General features: G+C 36.1%; 1 protein-coding gene across 1 annotated transcript in view; it reads right to left on the reverse strand.

Annotated features, from left to right (window-relative positions):
- Positions 1-13,944, reverse strand: part of LOC140170805 (uncharacterized) — a 50,025-nt gene extending 36,081 nt beyond the window's left edge. The window contains exon 1 of the mRNA XM_072194024.1: positions 13,754-13,944. Within this exon, the coding sequence (XP_072050125.1) occupies positions 13,754-13,944 (191 nt within the window). The remainder of the gene's footprint in view (positions 1-13,753) is intronic.
- Positions 13,945-14,432: the final 488 nt, after the last annotated feature.

Genomic DNA, 14,432 nt, shown 5'->3' on the forward strand with positions numbered 1-14,432 from the left:
GCAGGGCCGGATTTACCATTGGGCCAGATGGTCCAGGGCCCCAGATTGCCCAATGCATCTTTCTTTTAACCCCAATAACAGCATGTTTTTTGGGCAAAATAGGGCAAAATTGTTAAAAAAATTGCGCTTCACGCACATTCAAATGGCTAAATTGTCTGAAATTGAATTTGAGTTCAGGGCCTCCAATTTTGGACTGGCCCAGACCCCCACAAGGTAAATCCCGCCGGCCTGGTTAAAAGGGCCCCTAATGCTCCTTGTCCACGGGCCCCTGATGCTCTTGCTACGCCCCTGCAAAGCTACCAGAACTTCCAGAAGTCTTTGCAACAAGCACTAGAGCAATTTCCTTTACAAATGAATCATTTTAATTCTTGCTTTAAAGCAATGGATGACAGAGATAAATTACTTGTTAAGAATTTTAAAAACGTGCATCAATTTTGATCAACAACAAATTTATACCAACACCTCTGCAAGTACGAGTTGGAATGCATCTGGCATGGTTCCATTTAACAAGACATGAGTAGGTGAAACAAATAGGCCCCCTACTAATATAAAAGTTAACAATTAGGCCAAAAAAATATGTTTGGTTGCCTTCAGAAACCGACCCAAAAAATCAGAAATCTTGGGTAAGGTTTTTTTTTTTTAGAAAAAACCTGAAATTTGGACAGTATCAAGGACATTTTTTATTCAGTATTATTCACTCATTTCATTTATTAAATGCATATCTGATTAAAAATAAGAAATATTTCCATTTAAATTCTGTCCAAAAACACATTTTTTTAATGTAAAATGATCAAGAATTTGTCAATACCAGCCTTTTTAAAATGGAGGAAAAATGGAGCTCGTGAAAAAAAAATGGTCGATCTGCCAACCCTCCAAATTTTTGTTTTGGAAGGGGAACCAAACAATTTTTTTTGCCTTATGGTCATTTTATTTTTATCATTTAACATTTTATATATTTTATAATTTAACAGTTTCTCCTGGTACTTTTCAAACATCTGACTTGCAACTCAAAAATTAAAGCATTTCAACTCACAATGGATGAAATAAAATCACTGAAAAAGCACTGAAATCTGAAATGAACACTGAAAAGAGGGTCATTGTAATAATCACTGAAATAATCAACTGAAACACCACTGTAATTTTGATCATTTCAGTGGGATTTATAGTGAGTTTCAGTGTGATTAGTGTCCAAGGTTATTCCAATAATCACACTGAAACTCACTAATCCCACTGAAATGATCAAATTTTCAGTGGTGTTTCAGTGATTATTACAGTGACCCTCTTTTCAGTGTTCATTTCAGATTTCATTGCTTTTTTCTGTGATATGCATTTTGCAAATTAAAGAAAAAAGTGAATACAATGGGATTCATTTGTAAAGCTCAGCTTGCACTGCAGTTTGCGATAGTTTGCATCTCATAATGGAGTGGTATAAAATTGCAACTTGCGACAAGACTGACCAGGCTCAGGCTATGGGGGGGGGGGTCACTTAACACAAATGACCATACGGGTATGTTCCCCTGGAAAGACCCCCTTTTTTGGATTTCGCAGCTCTGAAAGACCCCTATATTTGACCAAAATAGAGCTACGAAAGACCCTTGATTTTGATAATTTCAGCTCAAAAAAGACTCCAAAATCGCTCATTCCTCATATTTCTTTTTTCAGATTTTCAACCAAAAAGCCAAGAAAGACCCTTGATTTTGACTGTTTGCAGCTCCAAAAGTACCCATTTTACTTGTTCGCAGCTCCAACTTAACCCACTTCTGGATCTAGGTCATCAATTGTCATAGAGACTAACTGATCAATATGTACTGAAGCATAGCAAGCATGTCAAAGGTCACGTCCAAGTTTGAAATAAATACTCAAATTTGTCAGCAGCCCAAGACTTGGGTGACTTAATAGTTGGAATGTTATCTCGACACCAAATGAGTTCCACTCCGATGCTTCAAAAGAAACTCTAACCTACACTCGTTTTAGAAATGAGCCTGATAAAGTTTTAATCTCACTAATTAATCTGGTAGAATTTCCATGGATTGTGTTTGAAGGTTAGAAGTCAAAAATTGAACTTGAATGAAATTTTATGATAAGATGATGATGTAAGATGTAAGATGGCTTGAAATTAAAAGGGGACAATGTGATGAGTAAAACTAACATTTAAATAGGAATCCATTCTTCATGCAAATCACACATTTTGGAACTGTGTATGTGAGGATGTTAAAGCCATTATAACATTTGCTGAGGAGGACGCCCTCAATATTTTTCAAAATTCTGTTTTGTTAGACGATTATATTGTACTTTATGTACTTTATTAAACCAACATACCATTGCATACCCTGCAAAAATCAAGACCCTTGGTGCTGTAGTTTTTTAATTTTGAATAAAACGCAGGAACCACTGTTTTATTATTATGATGGAAATATCAGTTGAATGCATACGCGATGTTAATAACACAGTACGTACATCGCGTGTGGGGCGGTGATCTACACAACAAAGGATCGCACCATAACATGATCGAAGTAAACCACTGAAAGCTTGAAAAATCATGGCCAAGTGGTTAAGGTGCTGGTCTCGTAAACCAGAGGTCCTGGGTTCAATTCCCGGGCGGGATCACTTTTCCTATTCCCTCCTTTAAGGTGGTTATGGAGGCATTATAAAAGTGCTCTAAGCATGTTTTAAACAGATTAATTGAGTAGAGCAAAGTACACTGATCAACATGCCTTTTGTTTGGAGTGAATCGGACATACGGTTTTCAAAATATATCAATTTATATTTTCTTTGTATCTTATTGTTTTTATCAATAATCAATAAAGTTAATGAGCTAAAATGACTGGGAAAGCTCATTAACATATAATTTTGCCAATATTTTGATAAAATCCATGCATAAATGTTCAGGGTACTTTTATTTTGCATACTTTTGCCCTGAAACTTGGTCAAAGTGTTTCTAATATGTTCTAATGTATTATATAGTGAAGCCGCCCCCTAATTTGCATATTTGCATAATTAATTAGCATTTATGCAAATTAGCTCATTAATTATGCAAATATGCAAATTAGAGGCGGCTTCACTATATAATACATTAGGACATATTAGAAACACTTTGACCAAGTTTCAGGGCAAAATTATGTAAAATAAATGTACCCTGAACATTTATGCATTGATTTTTAGCAGAATATTGGCTAAAATTACATATTCATGAGCCTTTGCAGTCATTTTAGCGCATTAACTATATTGATTATTGACAAAAACAACAGGATACAAAGAAAATATAAATTGATGTATTATGAAAACCGTATGTCCGATTTACTCCAAACAAAAGGCATATTGATCAGTGTACTTACCCTACTCAATTAATCTGTTTAAAATATGCTCAAAGCATTTTCTAATTTCTAGAAAATGCATCCAATACCACCTTAATCATTGCTCGACGGCGAAACTGATAAAAAATATTTTTGTTTGAAACAATTTTGACACATTCATCCCTTCTTTTGTTAATATCAAATATCTCACCAAAAATGTTTGAAATGTGTAAGTTATGAAATATTTCATTTTTGCACATCTGACTGACCTGCATGTGGTGAAAACCAAGCAGGCCTGATAATGCAGTATTGATAACATCATTAGTTGTTCTTTGTTTATTGAATATTACAGAACAATGGTATAGAACCTACTCCATTTCTATCCAAACAAGCACATTAATTTCCATCTCTCCTCACTTTCAGTACATTCACATCCACAGCTGAAAACCATGTCTTCCCATGATGCATAGCTGAAATAGTAACTAAATTGACCTTTTCGGTAAATCCCATAAGCCTTTGCGAGTACACCTGAGAACTTGTTACTGTAGAAGTAGAAATTTTCGCGAGGTTTTTATTTTCGCGAATTTCGTGAGTGGACATAATAACCGAAAATAACCTTTTGCATTAGGTTTCTATTGTATCAATATCAAAACTGCGAAATTTAGATCTCACGCAATTGACAAAATCTCGAAAATATCTTCTCGCGAAAATATTGACTTTTGACGTTATGCCAACTTGTAATGCGCAGTATTGATGTTCGATAAACGATGTGGGGAGTCAGCACAGATCGATGTGACGTCAAATGGCGACATCTCAGATGTACTCGCAAATGCTTATGGGATTTACCAAAAAGGTCAATCATACATGGACGGGGGGTGCCATTTGACACTTGGCAGCTATAGCAGTTAGGGTTTTCTTGCCCTACAAAACCCTTGACAAGAACACAGATATAAACAAAATAGAACTCTGAACTCTTGTACCTGCTTCAACTACAGAATCTCAAAGCTATCATTTTACCCCCATCAGTTTGAAGTTGTCAAAAAAACTTCAATCCTGGATTCCCTAGGGTCTTTGTTAGAGATTAACCCACAAGGGAAAGTCAAGAACATGAAATATTTCACATTGTCATTTTTTCCATCCTCATGTTTCTCAGCTTTCAGTTTGGCAATAGGCCTAGCTATAGAGGCTTTGTTATAATGGTAAAAAAAGTTGGTATAAAATTTTATATCATCGCTGTTCTAGCATAAACATGATAAAGGCACATGAAATTTTTTGACAATCTACGAATGAAACTCTTTATTCTCAAAAAAAAAATTATTCCAGGGGGTGCTCAAGTTTGGTTTGGGTAGGGTGTATGATTTTAAAGTGGGCCCATCCATGTACCAAGTTTCTAAGAAATCTCATGCATCACTATAACCACTCAATTTTTGGCCAAATTCAATGCAAATTGCAAAGGTTTTTACAACTTTTCCCAAATTTGTTGACAAATTTCAGAACGTTTGGCTACATTTTGGGCAAAATTGAAAATTGCCAAACCTGCAATTTGATAGCCCAATTTGGTGACTTTTGATGATTTTACCGCAACTTTTGACCAGTTCCAGTCATAAAACCAATGGTTAAGAAAAAAAATTGGGTGACTCTTCAAAATTGAAGTCTCCCCCCCCCCAGCATGACACTGTGTACTAGAAAAATTGTATACCTGAGCCCCTTTTCATGTGAAAAAGGTGTGTGTACGATGAGAGGAAGGGAGAATTTCCAAGAAAATTAAGGGGAGACATATCTAAGTTTATTGACTTGTTTTGCCCAAATATTGCTTACATAGTTCCAGGTACAAAGTCATATACATTTTCTGCCAAATAAATTGGTTTCATTGGAACTATAAACTTAAGGGGGTTGGTGCATGATGGTCCTATCTGCAATAGCTGCCGTATGTCATATTTTTATTATGTGTACAATATAGAATACAGAAATTGTCAAATGTCTTAAGGGCAGCTATTGCAGGTATGGCATTCTTGCATAAACCGCCTCAAACTATTGTAAGTGTTTTGAACATGTTGAATGGCTCCCTCCCCACTTGTTTACCCCAGACTTGTGTATGTCATGTTTGACCTGGTGATGACACTCTTTTTATGCAGTTATAAAAAATCTGCAAATCATAATGTTTTGGCCCGTCCAGGGTTTTGGCAGACAGAATTTGAATAATAGAGACTCAAATATCTTCAAGATATTGTGGCACATTTACCATCCATGGCTTGTTGAGGGCCCTGGGTGCAGGTGTGAGCTTCGGGGCTCAAACGTAACCCTCGATCTGAGCTTATAAAAACCCAACCTGTTTTATCTCACCTCAGGGTGAGAATGAGGTATCAGACCATTCTTGCTTTACTAGTACATACAACTAACCACATCATCAGTTCTCTTCTTTCTTGCATATTTTTGAGGTCTTCGCTTTAATTTTCAAACTAGACAGAAGTTTTTGTTTAAACAATACTTAAACAAACTGCCTCGCTCACAATCTTATTTTGTTTGGGGCATCAGTGAAAATGCAAACTGTCACTTACCTGGAATACTGTAATGTCAATAGGGTAATCTGTGAATTGTACTTTAATGTTTTGATCCCCTAGTGATGTGGAATGCTGTAATTTGCAGCAATGGCCATCTTCTTCTGTCATAAGGTCATGTTCACATGGACACTGTATCTCAAGATTTAACCCCATGAGAACTACCTGCCGATTGGGCAAAATGAATATTGTATCCAATTTTGAACCAATCAAGGAGGGTATTAATAAGATCATCTGCAAATGCAAGTTTAACCATAATATAAATAGTTAAAAGCCTTGTCATAATTGGCAATTGAAATGAGCATTTCAAGTTACCAACCAATCATGACAGACTACGCATTGGAATGTTTCAATTTCATCATCTTTACATTGAAATTTCTGTCATCTTAAGAATGTTTTACTTCATGCTGTACCACAAGGAGGATATTTAATGGAACTGAATAATATGGTCAGTTTTACAGGCAATACATATGCATGGACTGTATAATATCAATGTTGTTACCACGATATTATCATACGTGTATTTTGCCTGTACATGTACATTGCACAACTTTTTCTGCACAGTAGTAGCAGTTAGTACAAGTCAACAACCTTTACGCTCTCCGCCATTGATGCCTACCGTACCAATGTTTATAACTTTATATCAAATATCTCGGCATCTCAACTTCTTACAACCATACATCAAGGTACAAAACATAGTGTCTTAATGGTGACTTCCTTATTCTTCTTGAAACAATTAATTATAATCACCATAATGTGCATTTCGTCAACCAACGCATGAACTGACTATATATTGACTGTCTTTTCATCTCACGGAAGATACATTTTTGAGTATCATACATCTTAAGGCCGCTCCTGATGAGATCCTGCCTACCCACGAGAGGATCGAAACACCGTCAAACACGTGTCGGGCATTTTATATCAAAATGCATGGAACTACTAATTGTTCCCTACAATCCTTTAACAAATGCTCTACAACGCTATTCAAGAAATCAGTCCTAATTAATCTTGGAGCTCCATATACCACCAGGGTTCACAGTTTATCGCGTTTTCGCGTCCAGGATGCTTTTTGAACTCATTGGACCCGGAAAAAGTAAGATTATGTAACCTGAATGGGTCCAGCAGGCTGTGCTTGGACCCAGAAAAAATCCCAATGATCCAAGAAATAGAAAATATCATCATAGATCGCCATTGTGCGATAACCCAGCTCAATCGGCTCACTTTTCATTCAATTTCATAAATTACATACAATTACAAAAATTGCTGCAACATGATACACACCTCATCGCTATTTCATGCACAGATATTTGATCAGCGATACGAGGGGAACTGTGGAAGATTTTTTTTGGATCGTGCAAATATTATGTTACAATAAAAATGTCAACAAAACAGGGTAAATTCCTGGTGACATCGCGAAAACACGTTTTTGCGGTAGTTGTATATTTCAACCGAGCAAAAATAACAAAATAACCAAATAATTAGATGATTAAAGTAGTGCATGTTATTAGGTAGTAATTGTAGTTCTTTATGAGAAAGTCGGCCGATCGCGCCAATTCGTCCTTTACCCAGTAATTTGACTCGACTTTGGTAAGTTTTGGGTGCCGAATTCAGCAAACTTTAATATTTATCGTTTGCGCCAGTACTGAAAATACATTTCCGGGTGTTTTTGAAGTTTCGTACATAAGTACAATTTGGACCCACAAAAATCAATTTGGGACCCTCAAATTTCAACTAAATGGGATCTGAATGGGTCCAGCATAAAAAAGTGGACCCGCTTATTTGAGAGCAAACTGTGAACCCTGTATACCACCGTACTAATTTTGGGTATTCTTCAAACTATAACGGAGTCTCAAAACTTAACTTATCAGTGCATCATGATTTTCAAATCTTCGAACCGTACACTACATCAACTTCATATTTTCATGCTTTTAAACTTGAAGGATTGCATATTTCTGCCGCTCTAAATATTCTTAGTCAAATGTATCTCTTTAGCGTCTCTGAATGGAGGGAACATATCCATCCTTATTATGAATCAGAAATGCTGTTAGATGACCAGTAAGTGTCCAGGGGGTTAAAACAACTTAGAAGAAATAAAGTGAGCCATCAATCCCTTCATGCACTTTAAAAACTTTTTGCCAATTTGACCCAAATTTTCATCCAAATATGATAACATTTTACTGAAGTTTGGTTTGGGTGCAGTGTGTCTCTGAGAATTTTGAAAGTGGTCCATCGATATTAGACGATATACCAAAGTCTAAATTTTCCTAAATTTAACATAAATTTGTTGGCTTCATTGCTCAATGAAGTAACTGAGGTGATTTGTGATAAATATTTCTCTTCATAATCTCTTTAACACAAAGCAAAATCTTAAGATTCAAAACTCTTTAAGATTTGGAACATTGTACGGCTACCATAATACCATTGCCCATGGATACTGTTGCCCCAGAAGCCCCCTCCCCATGTGAAAAAATTGGCATATTAGTATTTGCCTTGAGGTAGGGCTTGAATACACACAACGGAATTTGTTATGACTGAAAGTGGACAATTGAAATATCCACTGCGTAGGGAGCTTGACACTTTGTAAGTTTTAGACTAGTGAGGAAGTACTGAGTTTAGTCTGTTTGTGTGCTTATGCTTATCTTCAGTCAGAAGTTTGTGATGGTCTAATATTCATATATTAGATATGGGACTTCTGTAATTTTATTATCTGATTTTATTATCTAATCAACAGCAAAAAAACCCTAACCTTTTTTGGGACACCTTATATATATACAACTCATGTTGCATATGACAGCCTCATCCCCCCACTTTTCTCAAAAAAAGTTGAGATTTGTTTATCACTGGAAACCTCTGGCTACAAAATGTTTATGTACAAAATATTTCTTGCAGATTAATTCGTTTTGCAAATATATCGTGAAATTTGAATTTCGTTCTGGTGCACCAGAACGAAATTACAACGCATTGTCTATGGAGCAGTGTAATCCACATAGGAGAAAATTTGGTATACATCCCATTCCCCATAAAATTCCCCAACAAATGAATGAAGCTAAAATCAAGAAAATCATGCCAAAGTTTAGCCTCTGCCGCTCCCTAATTGAAAATCATGGATCCACCTCTGGATGCCTCTTTCCATCAACAGATGACACACATTGGCTGCCTATCATTTCAAGTATAACGCTCATTCTACAAAATCCGGTGCCAATCCACTATAAAAATTGAAAAAATAAAAGTTGTTCAAAAAGAACTGCTTTTTGTGTTTTTTAAGAGTAAATGTATCACTAGTTTCAGATGTAAAAAATTGCCAACACCACTTGCATATTTTTCTTTCAGGAAGTCATGATGTTTTTTAACACTAAAACTCAATGTAATGTGAGCTACGTTACCCACTACAAAATGGGCTGGTTTTACTTAATCCAAGGTCATAAAAAGCAAACGAAAGATCACTTGAGTGAAATGTAACACCAATTTCACCATTTCATAGAAGTTTTAAAGATGTGTAAATGAGTGCGTAACGTAGCTCACAGTAACGTAGTTCACTGGTTTTTAATGTTTTTGATGTGATTTGCGAACATTAGAACGTTATGCCGGTTAATTCTAATATAAATGGGGTTCGATCACTGGTACCTATCACATATTATTAGGAAGTACTTGTTATACAAGTGCATACTATGGAATTCTGGTAACGTAGCTCACCATTCTTAACATGGTCGGTCAAAATGTCAATGTTTACAAAATTTCTATGCCAAAATGCTACAGCATCACGATTTTTTTTTTGTTTTTTAAAAACTATGAGTGTTTCCTTTCAAAAGCCGCAAATTACGTTGATATCTCTGTTTTACGTCTTTCCAATAACGTGTGTTAAAAAGGGGTAACGTAGCTCACAGCGTTTTGGTGGAAAGTGCAATTTATTTTAGAATTACACAAAGACGTTTTAATCACTAAAAAATAATGTTGATAAACAATATGATGGCACGTTATCTAATTAAAAAACAACAAATATGTAAAGATTTCGCATTTATTCAAAGAAAATATTAAGGGTCAGATTTGACACTTGAGCAGTGGAAACGCATTTTTAGCGATTTTTGAGCCTTTGCCAGGGTTAATCAGGCTGAAGAAAGCATTTAAAGTATGGAAAACTATATATGTCCGTGTAGATCTCGTTGAGTTCTACCAGAAAAATAACATATTTGATGCCCTAAATGCTCGACAAAGTGTTTGTGGACCAAAGAATGGAAAAAGGGCTATTGGCACCCGATTTTGTAGAATGAGCGATAAGTGGAACGTGTTACATAATGTTTTTGGATTTGCAGTTATTCAAATCACACCAAATTTCATTTAATTTACACAATTTACAATGCATGGTATACCAAACAACAGGTAAAAAAACTCTCCAAATGTTCATCGATTTTAATTACTCATAGTTATTGCCCAGGGCAGAGTAAGCGGGCGGCCGGAATGCCATGGCCACCCACTTTTTGAGAATTTTTTATGTTTTTCTTATATCTTTATTTCAATTCGGGAATATATTTGTAATTTGGCCACCCCACATTTGTGATGGCTGCCCCACATTTTTCAACCATGCTATGGCCTTGTTATTGCCTTTCGAAAGTAGTGGTGAATTTCTTTTTTGATGTGTTTCAAAGCAGATGGAAATGAGTTTTATTCCTTGGGAGGTTTACTTAAGGTTCATTTCATGCTGTTGCAATGCCATATTACAATGTTTTCATTACTACTAAGAAAAGGCAAACCATGAAGTCTAGTCTGTAAGCAGAATGTAGGGCAAGTGGTATTCAAGAATTGAATTGAAGAAATTGAAGAAGGTTATGAAAGTTGATGTGTGTTGTCATGTTGGTATGGTTGAAGATGTACTGTGGAGACTAGAGGAACATCAGAATTGAATAAATGCATCATTTACCCTTCATCCTGTTTCATTTCATTTCATTTCATTTCATATTTATTAAGTCTTATCAACAACAACAATTGACATTTTAAAAGGCACATATAGAAAATACTTAAATACATTTTATAAAAACAGAATAAGAATATAAACAGCACATATTTATAGAGATCACGTTGATAAGACCAAGGATAGCCCAAAAAGCCATGGAGGCTTATTTCCATTGGGGTCCTTTAAAAGGGGACAACATCAATGACAAAAGAAGGAAACAAACGAAACAGTCAAGTACTAGAACTACCCCCTTCTCGTGATCTTGCTTTTGTAGCAAGATGAGCTTTTCTTTTTTGAAGTTGTCATCGCCATTGATGGATTTAATATTGCTTGGGAGACAGTTCCAGGCCTTGACTGTAGTGTATTGGAAGGTGGTACTACCAATTTGCCCATGAAACTTTGGAACAACAAAATTGAGGTGGCTATCCTGGTATTATACCGGTGTCTTTCAGTTACTTTTATAAAATGGTCACTCAGATAATCTGGAGACATGTTATTAAAAATTTTAAAAGCATGGTTAAGCTTCAATTGTTTAACTCTATCAACAGTATTTAAAATCTCAAGTCTATCAAGTTCATTTTGGCCAACATGTGTCCGTGAGTCCAGACCAAGAATGAACCTAACAATTCTATTTTGCATGACTTGAAGTTTATTTTGGAGTTTTTAGAAAGACCAGAGAACCAAGAAGAACAAGAATAATCAAAATAGCACTGAATCAAAGCAGACACTAAAGTTTTATGAGTTTTTGATCAAGAAACTGAGCTTGTCTGAATAAAAATTGAGTCTTGCACCAGCCTTTTTAGAACCATATTAGCAATTGATTCACCTGATAAGTACTGATCTAATGTGATACCCAAATATTTAACAGATTGGGTAGATTGGATAGGTTCATTATTGCACATGACATTAAAATCACATTGTTTCTTCAATTTCCTGTGTGAACCAAACAGAATGGCCTCGGTCTTACCCAAGTGAAGAGACAGCTTATTGTCAATAAGCCACTGTTGACAAGACTCCAATTCCTTGCTGAGCTTGGAAGAAATTTCCTTTGGATCTTTGCCGTCAATAAGCAATGCACTATCGTCTGCATAAAGTAAAAGCTTACAGTCAACACTAATTGGCATGTCGTTGACGTAGCAGAGAAATAAGAGTGGCCCCAGGACACTGCCTTGGGAGCACACCGCATGTAATTGCCATAGGTTTGGAGTTGGATTTATTAACACAGACTATCTGCTGTCTCTCACTTAGGTAAGACCTAAACCAATCTACTGATTCAATCCCCATTGCACGGAGCTTATTGCACAAAATATCGTGGTTGACCGTGTCAAAGGCTTTCTGTAGGTCCAACATCACCATACCAGTGTAATTGCCTTGAGAAATCTGTGTATGCATGCGTGATCAGTGAGGTGAATAAGGCAAGTGTCGGTAGAGTAAGTGCCTCTAAAACCAGATTGATGGGAATAAAGAAGATGATGGTCAGTTAAATACTGGTAAAGTTGATTGTGCACAGACTTCTCAAGAATTTTTGAGATTACACTTAGTATGCTGATGGGCCTATAGTTACCAACCATTGATCTACTACCTTTTTTTTTTTTTAGTGGGGTGACACGTGCACACTTCAATTCAACAGGAACTGAATTGGTTAAAATAGACAAATTAATAATAGAAGTAATAGGATCTTTCAGGACAGAAGCCCCATCCCTTAGAAATTTAGCAGGAATGTTGTCCAATCCAGTACTTTTATTAGGATGTAATTTGCACAATTCAGAAAAGACAAAATCAGTGGTAACAGGAGAGAGTTTAAAACTACATTCAGTGATACCTTTATCAGAATAAAACTTCTGGAATTTTTGCGAGTCAGTGCTGAATTCATTTTTAGTGAGAGGAAGCTTTTTGACAAGGTTACTAGCAACAGTGGTATAAAAAGTGTTGATGTGATCAGCAACTTTAGTAGAATCAAAACAAGTTTCTCCGTCAATTTCCAAAACAACTTTGCACTGCTCTTTAGTTTTAGTACTGTAGCCAAGGGCTTTCAACTGCTGCCAAAGTTTTTTTTGTTTATTTTTATGCTCATCAATTTTGCTACTAAAATACTCAGCTTTGGCTCTTTTAATATCCCTTTGAATTTTGTTTCTAACTTTACAGTACTGTTTGTAAAGATCAGCATTTGAGCGGTCTTCCTTGAAATCATGAAGAAGTTGGTCCCTTGTCCGAATACTTTCAAGAATTGTATCATCCATCCAAGGTTCTGTTCTTGACTTCAACCGGATTTGTTTCATCGGTGCAATATCATCAATAATTTTCAGAAGTATGGTACTAAACAGGTCCCATGCATGGTTAACATCAGTACATTTGTACACAGAAGACCAATTTATGGAGGACAGTTTGGACAAGAAAATGTCTTTACTGTAGTTCTTAGTAGACCTGATATTAATAACTCTATGCTGACCTACCTGACCTCTGACAGCTTTTCGAGTACAAAATATTAGGAGATGATCGCTGAGACCAATACTGATCGTACCAGATTTACACATCTTCTCAGGATTGTTAGTGAGAATATGATCAATACAAGTTGATGTTGTATCAGTAATACGAGTGGCTGTGGTGATTAGCTGTCGGAGATCAAATAGGTTCAAGATATGCAAATAGTCTTTAAAAAGTGAAACTTCTTTTTAAAACAATCAATATTGATATCACCCATGATGATCATTTCACAGTCGGACCTTATTTTTGAAATAGAATCTTCAAAGTAAGTAAGAAACTTTGTATCGCCTGGAGGGCGATAGAACACACCAAAGAAAATTGGTTTTGTTTTTGGTAAGAGGATCTCAAGCCAAAGATTTTCTAAACAATCACTTTGTAAATCGAGCCGGTTATTAAAAGCAATATCATTGTGGACATAAACACACACTCCGCCACCTTCCCGATTTCTATCATGGCGAAGTACCGCATACCCTTGAATGTTGATCTCATTATCAGGAACGGATTCGTCAAGCCATGTCTCGGATATAGCAACAGCAGCTGGCTTGGCATCAGAAATTAAACAGCGTAATTCAGAAATCTTTGGCAAGAGAGATCTTGTATTAAAATGCATAAAATGAAGGCCTTTACCTTTGGTAACAGAAACAGATTTCTGTAGACCCATCTTTGAAATCTTATATTTGGGGTCTTTATGAATAGGATCTTTACATTCATTAACATAATGGAATGGCAAACTTTGAATTAAGCATTTGTTACAAATAAAAGAAAAGTTGGTATTCTCAGCAACCAGATGGTCATAAAGTTCATTGGATATTGAACCAGAACAACGTTACATGAGTCCACTTATCGCATCCATCACAGCTAATTGCGCTGGGCGTGATACAACACCGCGTTCACAAGCTACACATGGGTTTTAGGAGTCCTTTTAGTAATTTTCGTGAGCGCCGAGTCTTGTTCATTTCGCATTCTCACCGACCTCCTTTTATTCCTCGATCGTGCGCCTAGGAGTAGATGTAACAATGGATCTAGTGACTTGCGAGGGTGGTTGAGGTTGAATGCCAAGCGATTTGATATGATTTAATAGCATATCTGGTAGTGAACTAGGTATATTAAGTGCAAAAAGTTTATTTATGTCATAAGTTATTTGAGTCT

The sequence above is a fragment of the Amphiura filiformis genome, chromosome 15 (assembly GCF_039555335.1).
Source record: "Amphiura filiformis chromosome 15, Afil_fr2py, whole genome shotgun sequence".
NCBI lineage: Eukaryota > Metazoa > Echinodermata > Ophiuroidea > Amphilepidida > Amphiuridae > Amphiura > Amphiura filiformis.